This window comes from Procambarus clarkii, chromosome 63 (genome assembly GCF_040958095.1).
Source record: "Procambarus clarkii isolate CNS0578487 chromosome 63, FALCON_Pclarkii_2.0, whole genome shotgun sequence".
Lineage (NCBI taxonomy): Eukaryota > Metazoa > Arthropoda > Malacostraca > Decapoda > Cambaridae > Procambarus > Procambarus clarkii.
In genome coordinates, this window is record NC_091212.1 from 30,090,508 (window position 1) to 30,103,945 (window position 13,438).

At 52.3% G+C, this 13,438-nt stretch overlaps 1 protein-coding gene across 1 annotated transcript; it reads left to right on the plus strand.

Moving 5' to 3' along the window:
- The first annotated feature begins 12,515 nt into the window (after positions 1 to 12,515).
- LOC138354598 (sperm-specific protein Don juan-like) lies at positions 12,516 to 12,833 on the plus strand. Its single transcript, XM_069308973.1, has one exon. The coding sequence runs from the start codon at positions 12,516 to 12,518 to the stop codon at positions 12,831 to 12,833; it is 318 nt and encodes a 105-aa protein (XP_069165074.1).
- Positions 12,834 to 13,438: the final 605 nt, after the last annotated feature.

The window sequence follows — 13,438 nt, forward strand, 5'->3', positions numbered from 1 at the left end:
CTTTTCTTATCACCTGGTACCCCTCTGGAAAGATTGCATCCGAGATCATGCCATTTATTTTAGTTTCCACTATTGCCACTATGTCTGGGTCTGCCTCACTAACTCTTTCTTTTATCTCTTCTGCTTTATTGGCTACCCCATCAGCATTGGTGTACCAAACCTTGAGACTCTTCTTGGAAACTCGGGTGTCAGAGTTCCCCCTTTCACCAGGGGTCTGGGGGGAACTGGGGGGTGTCTGGGGGGCAAGTGGGGGCTGTGGGGGTGAGTGGGGGGGTGCTAGGGGGGGTGCCTGGGAGTGCCTGGTAGGCGAATGGGGTCTGGGCATCTAGGGGGGTAGGAAGGGCATAATGGGTCTGAAAGTTAGGGGTCTGAATAGCATAGGGGGGTTGAGAAATAGAGTGAGACTGAGAGTCAGATAGAGGTTGAGAGGTTGGGGGGGAGAGGGATACTGAGGGCGGAGAGCTGAGATGAGAATGGAGCATGGGTGCTGGGAGTGGAAGAGAGGGTATATTAGTTAGGGGGGAATCGGGGGTAGGTGGGGGTTTTGGGGTAGAAGAGGGGAAGAGGGAGATGGGGGAAGGTGTTAGGGGGTTAAATGTGGGCTGGAGGTGCATAGGAGGGGTGAGGGTTGGGTGGGGTTTGGGGGTGAGTGGAAGAGGGGTGCAGTGGAAGCTGGGATGGAGTAGATGGAATTGAAGTCAATGGGGTAGAAGGGGCAGGGGAGTAGGAAGGGGTATTTGGGGAGGGGGGATGGGAAGGTGGGGTTTGGGGAGGGCATGGCTTGACCCACTGGGGTCGCTGACAAGTGTGATGTAGCAGGGGCAGGGGAATCGTTGGGGAGGTGCAAATGTGGAAGGGACAGGGGGGTTTTGGGAGGCTGAGGCAGGGGGGATGTATAGGAGGGCTGAGTTGGGGAGGATGCGACCTGGGAGGTGACCTGGGAGGTGGCCTGGGAGGTGACCTGGGATGTGACCTGGGAGGTGAGACTACCTGAGAGGCTAGTTCGGTGTCGTTGTTGCCATCTATTCTTGTGGGCTATTTGCTCATCTTTCGTCATAAACCTCTCTATAAACACATTGTAATGGGTTTCACTTCCTCTGAGTAAATGCTTGGTCCTCATTATGTACTCCACTGCCTCCTCATTGGAGAATTGCACCAGAACAGGTCTATTCTTGGTACAATTGTAAGGTCCAACCCGGCGATTGATATCCACCTCGTGTTCTGCCATTCCTGCTCCAATACACCTCAATATCTCGTGCAATTCGTATTTTTCTGTTTCTATTCTCTCTTGTCTTGTTGGTGCCCCAGATTCGAATAATCCATGTATTATAATCGACCGTCTCCTCAGTAATTCATTGTCATGCTGGTAGCCTGTCCCCTGGGGATTCCCCATCCCAACTGCAGTCACTAACCCATCCCCCACTAGTCCTCTGTCCTTAGCCATGCTGCTAATCCTTCCTAATTCGTTTGTGATACGAGCACATTCCCTCTCCCAGTCCTCTCTTCCCTTCCTAATCTCTTCCTGAACATAGAGCATAAGTTCTTGTTTCTGCCTCTCTACCGCATCCTGTATTTGCTGAAATACCTCACTTTTAATCCCCTGGATTAGATCCTCCAACCAATCACTCCTTCTCTCTACAAATTTCCCTATTAATTTGTCTATAAATCTGTCCTCCTCCTCATCCCTGCTGGTGATTGACCTTGAACCCCTTCTAGTCATTGCAGTAACAATCTAGCCAAAAAGGCGCTCCTCAATACCTTGCACAATCTGCTAACACAATAGGTGAGTGAATCTCCAATCGTCTTCCCATGTGGTGGTAGAAGGGTTGCTGCCGGAGGTGAGGTCACGCGGTCAGAGGTCAGTGAGGTCTGCTTCCACACTGCACACTGTGTGTGTGTGTGTGTGTGTGTGTGTGTGTGTGTGTGTGTGTGTGTGTGTGTGTACTCACCTAATTGTGTGTGTGCTAATTGCACCTAATTGCACTCACCTAATTGCACCTAACTCACCTGCTAATTGCACTCACCTAATTGTGTGTGTACTCACCTGTGTGTGTGTGTGTGTGTGTGTGTGTGTGTGTGTGTGTGTGTGTGTGTGTGTGTGAGTGTGTGTGCGTGTGTGTGTGTGTGTGTGTGTGTGTGTGTGTGTGTCTGTGTGTGTCTGTGTGTGTATGTGTGTGTGTGTGTGTATGTGTGTGTGTGTGTGTGTGTGTGTGTGTGTGTGTGTGTGTGTGTGTGTGCACTCACCTAATTGCACCTAACTCACCTGCTAATTGCACTCACCTAATTGTGTGTGTACTCACCTGTGTGTGTGTGTGTGTGTGTGTGTGTGTGTGTGTGTGTGTGTGTGTGTGTGTGTGTGTGTGTGTGCGTGTGTGTGTGTGTGTGTGTGTGTGTGTGTGTGTGTCTGTGTGTGTCTGTGTGTGTATGTGTGTGTGTGTGTGTATGTGTGTGTGTGTGTGTGTGTGTGTGTGTGTGTGTGTGTGTGTGTGTGTGTGTGTGTGTGTGTGTGTGTGTGTGTGTGTGTGTGTTTACTAGTTGTGTTTTTGCCGGGGTTGAGCTTTGCTCTTTCGGCCCGCCTCTCAACTGTCAATCAACTGATTTACTAACTACTTTTTTCTTTTTCTTTTTCCCACACCACACACACACACACACACACCCCAGGAAGCAGCCCATGACAGCTGACTAACTCCCAGGTACCTATTTACTGCTAGGTAACAGGGGCACTTAGGGTGAAAGAAACTTTGCCCATTTGTTTCTGCCTCGTGCGGGAATCGAACCCGCGCCACAGAATTACGAGTCCTGCGCGCTATCCACCAGGCTACGAGGCCCCCTACGAGGTTGTGTGTGTGTGTGTGTGTGTACTCACCTAGTTGTACTCACCTAGTTGTGTTTGCGGGGGTTGAGCTCTGGCTCTTTGGTCCCGCCTCTCAACCGTCAATCAACAGGTGTACAGATTCATGAGCCTATCGGGCTCTGTCATATCTACACTTGAAACTGTGTATGGAGTCAGCCTCCACCACATCACTTCCTAATGCATTCCATTTGTCAACCACTCTGACACTAAAAAAGTTCTTTCTAATATCTCTGTGGCTCATTTGGGCACTCAGTTTCCACCTGTGTCCCCTTGTGCGTGTTCCCCTTGTGCTAAATAGACTGTCTTTATCTACCCTATCAATCCCCTTCAGAATCTTGAATGTGGTGATCATGTCCCCCCTAACTCTTCTGTCTTCCAGCGAAGTGAGGTTTAATTCCCGTAGTCTCTCCTCGTAGCTCATACCTCTCAGCTCGGGTACTAGTCTGGTGGCAAACCTTTGAACCTTTTCCAGTTTAGTCTTATCCTTGACTAGATATGGACTCCATGCTGGGGCTGCATACTCCAGGATTGGCCTGACATATGTGGTATACAAAGTTCTGAATGATTCTTTACACAAGTTTCTGAATGCCGTTCGTATGTTGGCCAGCCTGGCATATGCCGCTGATGTTATCCGCTTGATATGTGCTGCAGGAGACAGGTCTGGCGTGATATCAACCCCCAAGTCTTTTTCCTTCTCTGACTCCTGAAGAATTTCCTCTCCCAGATGATACCTTGTATCTGGCCTCCTGCTCCCTACACCTATCTTCATTACATTACATTTGGTTGGGTTAAACTCTAACAACCATTTGTTCGACCATTCCTTCAGCTTGTCTAGGTCTTCTTTAAGCCTCAAACAGTCCTCTTCTGTTTTAATCCTTCTCATAATTTTAGCATCGTCCGCAAACATTGAGAGAAATGAATCGATACCCTCCGGGAGATCATTTACATATATCAGAAACAAGATAGGACCGAGTACAGAGCCCTGTGGGACTCCACTGGTGACTTCACGCCAATCGGAGGTCTCACCCCTCACCGTAACTCTCTGCTTCCTATTGCTTAGATACTCCCTTATCCACTGGAGCACCTTACCAGCTACACCTGCCTGTCTCTCCAGCTTATGTACCAGCCTCTTATGCGGTACTGTGTCAGAGGCTTTCCGACAATCCAAGAAAATGCAGTCCGCCCAGCCCTCTCTTTCTTGCTTAATCTGTGTCACCTGATCGTAGAATTCTATCAAGCCTGTAAGGCAAGATTTACCCTCCCTGAATCCATGTTGGCGATTTGTCACGAAGTCCCTTCTCTCCAGATGTGTTACCAGGTTTTTTCTCACGATCTTCTCCATCACCTTGCATGGTATACAAGTCAAGGACACTGGCCTGTAGTTCAGTGCCTCTTGTCTGTCGCCCTTTTTGTATATTGGGACCACATTCGCCGTCTTCCATATTTCTGGTAGGTCTCCCGTCTCTAGTGACTTACTATACACTATGGAGAGCGGCAGGCAAAGTGCCTCTGCACACTCTTTCAGTACCCATGGTGAGATCCCATCTGGACCAACAGCCTTTCTAACATCCAGATCCAGCAGGTGTCTCTTGACCTCCTCTCTCGTAATTTCGAACTCCTCCAAGGCCGCCTGGTTTACCTCCCTTTCTCCTAGCACAGTGACCTCACCCTGTTCTATTGTGAAGACCTCCTGGAACCTCTTGTTGAGTTCCTCACACACCTCTCTGTCATTCTCTGTATACCTGTCCTCGCCTGTTCTAAGTTTCAATACCTGTTCTTTCACTGTTGTTTTCCTTCTGATGTGACTGTGGAGTAGCTTTGGTTCGGTCTTGGCTTTGTTTGCTATATCATTTTCAAAATTTTTCTCTGCTTCTCTTCTCACCCTGACGTACTCATTCCTGGTTCTCTGGTATCTCTCTCTGCTTTCTGGTGTTCTGTTATTCCGGAAGTTCCTCCACGCCTTTTGTTCAGTTTCTTCGCTTCCATACATGCCCTATTATACCATGGATTCTTCTGTTGCTTCTCGGATTTTTCCCTTTGGGCCGGGATGAACCTGTTTACTGCCTCCTGACACTTTTGGGTAACATAGTCCTTCATACCCTGTACAGACTTGTCTCTGAGGTCTGTGTCCCAAGGTATTTCACTTAGGAAACTTCTCATCTGTTCATAATTCCCCTTTCGGTATGCCAGCCTTTTGATTCCTAGTTCTTTTTTTTGGGGGGAGATAAGTCCTAGCTCTACCAGGTACTCAAAGTTCAATACACTGTGGTCACTCATTCCCAAGGGCGCTTCCATCTTAACTTCCCTTATATCCCATTCATTTAGGGTAAATATCAAATCAAGCATTGCTGGTTCATCTTCTCCTCTCATTCTTGTTGGTTCTTTGGTGTGCTGGCTTAGAAAGTTTCTTGTTGCCACGTCCAGCAGCTTAGCTCTCCATGTTTCTGGTCCTCCATGCGGGTCTCTGTTCTTCCAATCTATCTTCCCATGTGTGTGTGTGTGTGTGTGTGTGTGTGTGTGTGTGTGTGTGTACTCACCTATTTGTACTCACCTATTTGTGCTTGCGGGGGTTGAGCTTTGGCTCTTTGGTCCCGCCTCTCAACTGTCAATCAACTGGTGTACAGATTCCTGAGCCTACTGGGCTCTATCATATCTACATTTAAAACTGTGTATGGAGTCAGCCTCCACCACATCACTGCCTAATGCATTCCATCCGTTAACTACTCTGACACTGAAAAAGTTCCTTCTAACGTCTCTGTGGCTCATGTGAGTACTCAGTTTCCACCTGTGTCCCCTTGTTCGCGTCCCACCAGTGTTGAATAGTTTATCCTTGTTTATCCGGTCGATTCCTCTGAGGATTTTGTAGGTTGTGATCATGTCTCCCCTTACTCTTCTGCCTTCCAGTGTCGTAAGGTGCATTTCCCGCAGCCTTTCCTCGTAACTCATGCCTCTTAGTTCTGGGACTAGTCTAGTGGCATACCTTTGGACTTTTTCCAGCTTCGTCTTGTGCTTGACAAGGTACGGGCTCCATGCTGGGGCCGCATACTCCAGGATTGGTCTTACATATGTGGTGTACAAGATTCTGAATGATTCCTTACACAGGTTCCTGAACGCTGTTCTGATGTTAGCCAGCCTCGCATATGCCGCAGACGTTATTCTTTTTATGTGGGCTTCAGGAGACAGGTTTGGTGTGATATCAACTCCTAGATCTTTCTCTCTGTTCGTTTCATTAAGTACTTCATCTCCTATTCTGTATCCTGTGTTTGGCCTCCTATTTCCACCACCTAGTTTCATTACTTTGCATTTACTCGGGTTGAACTTCAACAGCCATTTGTTGGACCATTCACTCTGTCTAGTCTGTCTAGGTCATCTTGTAGCCTCCTACTATCGTCCTCAGTTTCAATCCTCCTCATAATTTTTGCATCATCGGCAAACATTGAGAGAAACGATTCTATACCCTCTGGAAGATCATTTACATATATCAGAAACAGTATAGGTCCAAGGACTGACCCCTGCGGTACTCCACTCGTAACGTCTCGCCAATCTGAGACCTCACCCCTCACACTGACTCGTTGTCTCCTGTTACTTAGGTACTCCTGTATCCAACGGAGTACCTTCCCTTTCACTCCAGCCTGCATCTCCAGTTTTTTCACTAGCCTCTTGTGTGGCACTGTGTCAAAGGCTTTCTGACAATCCAAAAATATGCAGTCTGCCCACCCTTCTCTTTCTTGCCTTATTTTTGTTGCCTGGTCGTAGAATTCAAGTAACCCTGTGAGGCAGGACCTGCCATCCCTGAATCCATGTTGATGCTGTGTTACAAAGTTCTTTCGCTCCAGATGTTCCACTAGCTTTCTTCGCACAATCTTCTCCATCAACTTGCATGGTATGCAGGTTAGGGACACTGGTCTGTAATTCAGTGCCTCCTGTCTATCCCCTTTCTTGTATATCGGGACTACGTTAGCTGCTTTCCAAATCTCTGGCAGTTCCCCTGTTGTGTGTGTGTGTGTGTGTGTGTGTACTACCTCTGGTAGCATTAGTGAGGACCCTTAGTCTCAGGGAATATAATAAAAGACACTCGAGGGACCCTTGTGGGAACCCGTATGTGATGCTATAATTGTCTTCTGCCGCTACTTTGAGCATTCCAGGATGCTGATTACACGCCGTCGCTGCAGATCCTAGCACTGGTCTTACGTAGGTCGTCTAGATTGTCACGAAAAAAAACCCAAAATAAGTTTTTAAATACCATTCTGATGGCTGTCATATATAACCATATGCTGCTGCTCGTATGGTATCTATAACTCGTGCTGCTGTTGTTATAGACTTTATGCTAATCAGCTTATAGGTACAGTTTTGTTTGTGCCCCCGTGGTCAGGGCTGGAGGTGTGTTGAGATCATACTGGACAGACAAGCACACGGTGAGTGGAATGTTTACCACGACACGTTACAGTGTTCACTCTCCTACGTGTTGGTGTGTCCTACAGGTGAGTGGTGCGCTCCTCTCAGGGAGAGAAGAGGCGAGCCACGTCCTGGGGCCAGATTCACGAAGCTGTTACGCAAGCACTTGTGAAGCTGTACATCTTTTCTCAATCTTTGGCGGCTTTGTTTACAATGGTTAAACAGTTAATGAGCTCCGAAGCACCAGGAGGCTGTTTATAACAATAACAACAGTTGATTGAGAAGTTTTCGTGCTTGTAAACTGTTTAATACATGTAACCAAGACCGTCAAAGATTAAGGAAAGATGTACACGTTCGTAAATACTTGCGTAACTGCTTCGTGAATCTGGCCTCTGATTCCCAGTTGTTCCTTCGGCCCGCCCTGGAGGACAACCTCCGCTGTCTCCCTCGAGGTGCTCCTCACAGCTGAGCCACCACAACTTAGAGGACTAACTACAAGTTTAGTCCTGAGTTATTCTTGTAGCCTTCCCGGTTTGGTGCCTTCTTTGGATAATTATTTCTTGATATTCTTATTAATTCAAATTCTTGCCCGAAACTCTCTGCGTAATGTTGGCTTCATAGTGTGTGTGTGACTCCTCCAGGCCCCCACACCTGTACCTGGCTAATATGTTCCCTGAACACACATTCTTTGGAATAAAAATTTGAATTTAGACAGAAAATGATACCGCGAATATTCCAGTAATTCTCCCTTAGACACGCTCTCTCCTGGTCCCTCTGTGGGGGAGGGGGATGACCCTGGACACCTGTGAGGGTCAGGGGTCGTCCCTGGACACCTGTGGGGGTCAGGGGTCGTCCCTGGACACCTGTGGGGGTCAAGGGTCGTCCCTGGACATCTGTGGTGGTCAGGGGTATGCGTTGTTGTTGTTTTAGACTCAGCTACTTGAAATAAAAGTTGCAAGTAGCACGAGCTATGGTGAGCCCGTTGTGGACTTAGGGGGAGAGGGGCCTCCCTGGAGACATTTGAGGGTGAGGGGGTGGGACACACGGACACCTGTGGAGTGACAAGACAACCCAGGACACCTGTGCGGGGGAGGGGTGACCTTGGACACCTTTAGGGTCGTGAGGGATGATCCCGGACACCTGTGGGGGGGAGGGGGTGGCAGCCCCCGCCCACTAGGGGGAGGGGTGGCAGCCCCCGTCCACCAGGGGGAGGGGTGGCAGCCCCCGCCCACTAGGGGGAGGGGTGGCAGCCCCCGTCCACCAGGGGGAGGGGTGGCAGCCCCCGCCCACTAGGGGGAGGGGTGGCAGCCCCCGCCCACCAGGGGGAGGGGTGGCAGCCCCCGCCCACTAGGGGGAGGGGTGGCAGCCCCCGCCCACTAGGGGGAGGGGTGGCAGCCCCCGCCCACTAGGGGGAGGGGTGGCAGCCCCCGCCCACTAGGGGGATGGGTTGCAGCCCCCGCACACTAGGGGGAGGGGTGGCAGCCCCCGCCCACTAGGGGGAGGGGTGGCAGCCCCCGCCCACTAGGGGGAGGGGTGGCAGCCCCCGCCCACTAGGGGGAGGGGAGGCAGCCCCCGCCCACCAGGGGGAGGGGTGGCAGCCCACGCCCACTAGGGGGAGGGGTGGCAGCCCCCGCCCACTAGGGGGAGGGGTGGCAGCCCCCGCCCACTAGGGGGAGGGGTGGCAGCCCCCGCCCACTAGGGGGAGGGGTTGCAGCCCCCGCCCACTAGGGGGAGGGGTGGCAGCCCCCGCCCACTAGGGGGAGGGGTGGCAGCCCCCGCCCACTAGGGGGAGGGGTGGCAGCCCCCGCCCACTAGGGGGAGGGGTTGCAGCCCCCGCCCACTAGGGGGAGGGGTGGCAGCCCCCGCCCACTAGGGGGAGGGGTGGCAGCCCCCGCCCACTAGGGGGAGGGGTGGCAGCCCCTGCCCACTAGGGGGAGGGGTGGCAGCCCCCGCCCACTAGGGGGAGGGGTGGCAGCCCCCGGCCACCAGGGGGGAGGGGAGGCAGCCCCCGGCCACCAGGGGGGAGGGGAGGCAGCCCCCGGCCACCAGGGGGGAGGGGAGGCAGCCCCCGGCCACCAGGGGGGAGGGGAGGCAGCCCCCGCCCACTAGGGGGAGGGGTGGCAGCCCCCGCCCACTAGGGGGAGGGGTTGCAGCCCCCGCCCACTAGGGGGAGGGGTGGCAGCCCCCGCCCACTAGGGGGAGGGGTGGCAGCCCCCGCCCACTAGGGGGAGGGGTGGCAGCCCCCGCCCACTAGGGGGAGGGGTGGCAGCCCCCGCCCACTAGGGGGAGGGGTGGCAGCCCCCCGGCCACCAGGGGGGAGGGGAGGCAGCCCCCGGCCACCAGGGGGGAGGGGAGGCAGCCCCCGGCCACCAGGGGGGAGGGGAGGCAGCCCCCGGCCACCAGGGGGGAGGGGAGGCAGCCCCCGGCCACCAGGGGGGAGGGGAGGCAGCCCCCGGCCACCAGGGGGGAGGGGAGGCAGCCCCCGGCCACCAGGGGGGAGGGGAGGCAGCCCCCGGCCACCAGGGGGGAGGGGAGGCAGCCCCCGCCCACCAGGGGGAGGGGTGGCAGCCCCCGGCCACCAGGGGGGAGGGGAGGCAGCCCCCGGCCACCAGGGGGGAGGGGTGGCAGCCCCCGGCCACCAGGGGGGAGGGGTGGCAGCCCCCGGCCACCAGGGGGGAGGGGAGGCAGCCCCCGGCCACCAGGGGGGAGGGGAGGGGTGGCAGCCCCCGCCCACCAGGGGGAGGGGTGGCAGCCCCCGCCCACCAGGGGGAGGGTTGGCAGCCCCCGGCCACCAGGGGGGAGGGGAGGCAGCCCCCGGCCACCAGGGGGGAGGGGTGGCAGCCCCCGGCCACCAGGGGGGAGGGGTGGCAGCCCCCGGCCACCAGGGGGGAGGGGAGGCAGCCCCCGGCCACCAGGGGGGAGGGGTGGCAGCCCCCGGCCACCAGGGGGGAGGGGAGGCAGCCCCCGGCCACCAGGGGGGAGGGGTGGCAGCCCCCGGCCACCAGGGGGGAGGGGTGGCAGCCCCCGGCCACCAGGGGGGAGGGGAGGCAGCCCCCGGCCACCAGGGGGGAGGGGAGGCAGCCCCCGCCCACCAGGGGGGAGGGGAGGCAGCCCCCGGCCACCAGGGGGGAGGGGTGGCAGCCCCCGGCCACCAGGGGGGAGGGGAGGCAGCCCCCGGCCACCAGGGGGGAGGGGAGGCAGCCCCCGCCCACCAGGGGGGAGAGGAGGCAGCCCCCGGCCACCAGGGGGGAAGGGTGGCAGCCCCCGGCCACCAGGGGGGAGGGGAGGCAGCCCCCGCCCACCAGGGGGGAGGGGAGGCAGCCCCCGGCCACCAGGGGGGAGGGGTGGCAGCCCCCGGCCACCAGGGGGGAGGGGAGGCAGCCCCCCTGCAGGTGAACACACAAGATAATTATGAATTTTGGAAAACTGGAAATTACAAAGTAATCAACAAAGAAAAAATATACAATTTAGCCAGGCTAGGTGCGCATGGATGAGCGGCGGAGATGCGCAGGAATGCGCTAAGGAGGTGCGCAGGAATATGCCGCGGAGGTGCACAGGAATGCGCCGCGGAGATGCACAAGAATGCGCCGCGGAGGTGCGCAGGAATGCGCCGCGGAGGTGCGCAGGAATGCGCCGCGGAGGTGCGCAGGAATGCGCCGCGGAGGGGCAACAGTGATGGTGTCCTTCAAAAAGGGAAATCTTCATAAAATTTCACCTTGACGAGCGCTGATTGACCTCCGGCTGAACCGGCTTTTCCAAGTGTGAAACTGTCCAAGTTGTGATATAGAATACGTGTGAAACTGTCCAAGTTGTGATATAGAATACGTGTGAAACTGTCCAAGTTGTGATATAGAATACGTGCGAAACTGTCCAAGTTGTGATATAGAATACGTGCGAAACTGTCCAAGTTGTGATATAGAATACGTGCGAAACTGTCCAAGTTGTGATATAGAATACGTGTGAAACTGTCCAAGTTGTGATATAGAATATGTGTGAATCTGTCCAAGTTGTGATATAGAATACGTGTGAAACTGTCCAAGTTGTGATATAGAATACGTGTGAAACTGTCCAAGTTGTGATATAGAATACGTGCGAAACTGTCCAAGTTGTGATATAGAATACGTGTGAAACTGTCCAAGTTGTGATATAGAATACGTGCGAAACTGTCCAAGTTGTGATATAGAATACGTGTGAAACTGTCCAAGTTGTGATATAGAATACGTGTGAAACTGTCCAAGTTGTGATATAGAATACGTGTGAAACTGTCCAAGTTGTGATATAGAATACGTGCGAAACTGTCCAAGTTGTGATATAGAATACGTGTGAAACTGTCCAAGTTGTGATATAGAATACGTGCGAAACTGTCCAAGTTGTGATATAGAATACGTGTGAAACTGTCCAAGTTGTGATATAGAATACGTCTGAAACTGTCCAAGTTGTGATATAGAATACGTGCGAAACTGTCCAAGTTGTGATATAGAATACGTGCGAAACTGTCCAAGTTGTGATATAGAATACGTCTGAAACTGTCCAAGTTGTGATATAGAATAAGTGCGAAACTGTCCAAGTTGTGATATAGAATATGTGTGAAACTGTCCAAGTTGTGATATAGAATACGTGTGAAACTGTCCAAGTTGTGATATAGAATATGTGTGAAACTGTCCAAGTTGTGATATAGAATACGTGTGAAACTGTTCAAGTTGTGATATAGAATACGTGTGAAACTGTCCAAGTTGTGATATAGAATACGTGTGAAACTGTCCAAGTTGTGATATAGAATACGTGTGAAACTGTCCAAGTGAGAAATTGTGTGTAATATCCCTTTCGATGTTTCATATGTATAATTAATATTAAATATCTTTATGTTCAGATTTTTGGCTTTACAAGCAAATTTATGACTTCACATGCAATTTATTGCACCTATATGCACATTCTATTTCTATATAATCAAATATTACCACGTGAGATGGACAAGTGTTCGTGATGAACACTAAACAAATGAAGCCAGTAGTCATGGATCCGAACGACGCTGCGTATAAAGCCTCATGTTGGACCAACGTCAGAGAGAGACGGAATAAAAAGCCTCGATTTAATACAAATAATAAATGTTACACCTGCGGTAATGCATAGTCGCGTGTGTGTAAAACATATTATTATAGTATCATCATTGTTGTGTGACTGTGTTGACCTCACCATTACCGGCACACTATCTTTTTCTCACTACCATTTTATGCTCGTTTTGGGTTGGGACTTGTGTAAGGAACTAATGGGTCGGGACTTGTGTAAGAGACTAATGGGTCGGGACTTGTGTAAGGGACTAATGGAACGGGACTTGTGTAAGGGACTAATGGGACGGGACTTGTGTAAGGGACTAATGAGTCGGGACTTGTGTAAGAGACTAATGGGTCGGGACTTGTGTAAGGGACTAATGGAACGGGACTTGTGTAAGGGACTAATGGGACGGGACTTGTGTAAGGGACTAATGAGTCGGGACTTGTGTAAGAGACTAATGGGTCGGGACTTGTGTAAGAGACTAATGGGTCGGGACTTGTGTAAGAGACTAATGGGGACGGGACTTGTGTAAGGGACTAATGGGACGGGACTTGTGTAACGAACTAATGGGGACGGGACTTGTGTAAGGGACTAATGGGACGGGACTTGTGTAAGGAACTAATGGGACGGGACTTGTGTATGAACTAATGGGCCGGGACTTGTGTAAAGGACTAATGGGGACGGGACTTGTGTAAGGGACTAATGGGCCGGGACTTGTGTAAGGGACTAATGGGGACGGGACTTGTGTAAGGGACTAATGGGACGGGACTTGTGTAAGAGACTAATGGGTCGGGACTTGTGTAAGGAACTAATGGGGACGGGAGTGTTGTATAGCACACTTGTGTATTGCGGTATAATACACTTTGTATTTTCGTGTATTATGATGTGTTAAGGCTCACTGTGTCACCGTACTGCTCCGTAATTACAATTATTACTTAACCTATACCTATAATAGGTTAAGTAATAATTGTAATTACGAAGCAATAAGATGCTTATCTTAACATACTAAGAAGGTTAGGTAAGGTCGGTGTTTTCTATGAAGCTTTTCAAGGTAAACTAGTATGTTTAGTATGTCACATATGCACGTATTTAATAAGTCAATATTGACTGTAAGATAGTGCGAGTGTAAGGGGTTGC

What these genes read in the sequence shown, in the direction of transcription:
- LOC138354598 (XM_069308973.1), top strand. Translation starts at nt 12,516, where the DNA reads ATGGGTCGGGACTTGTGTAAGAGACTAATGGGTCGGGACTTGTGTAAG.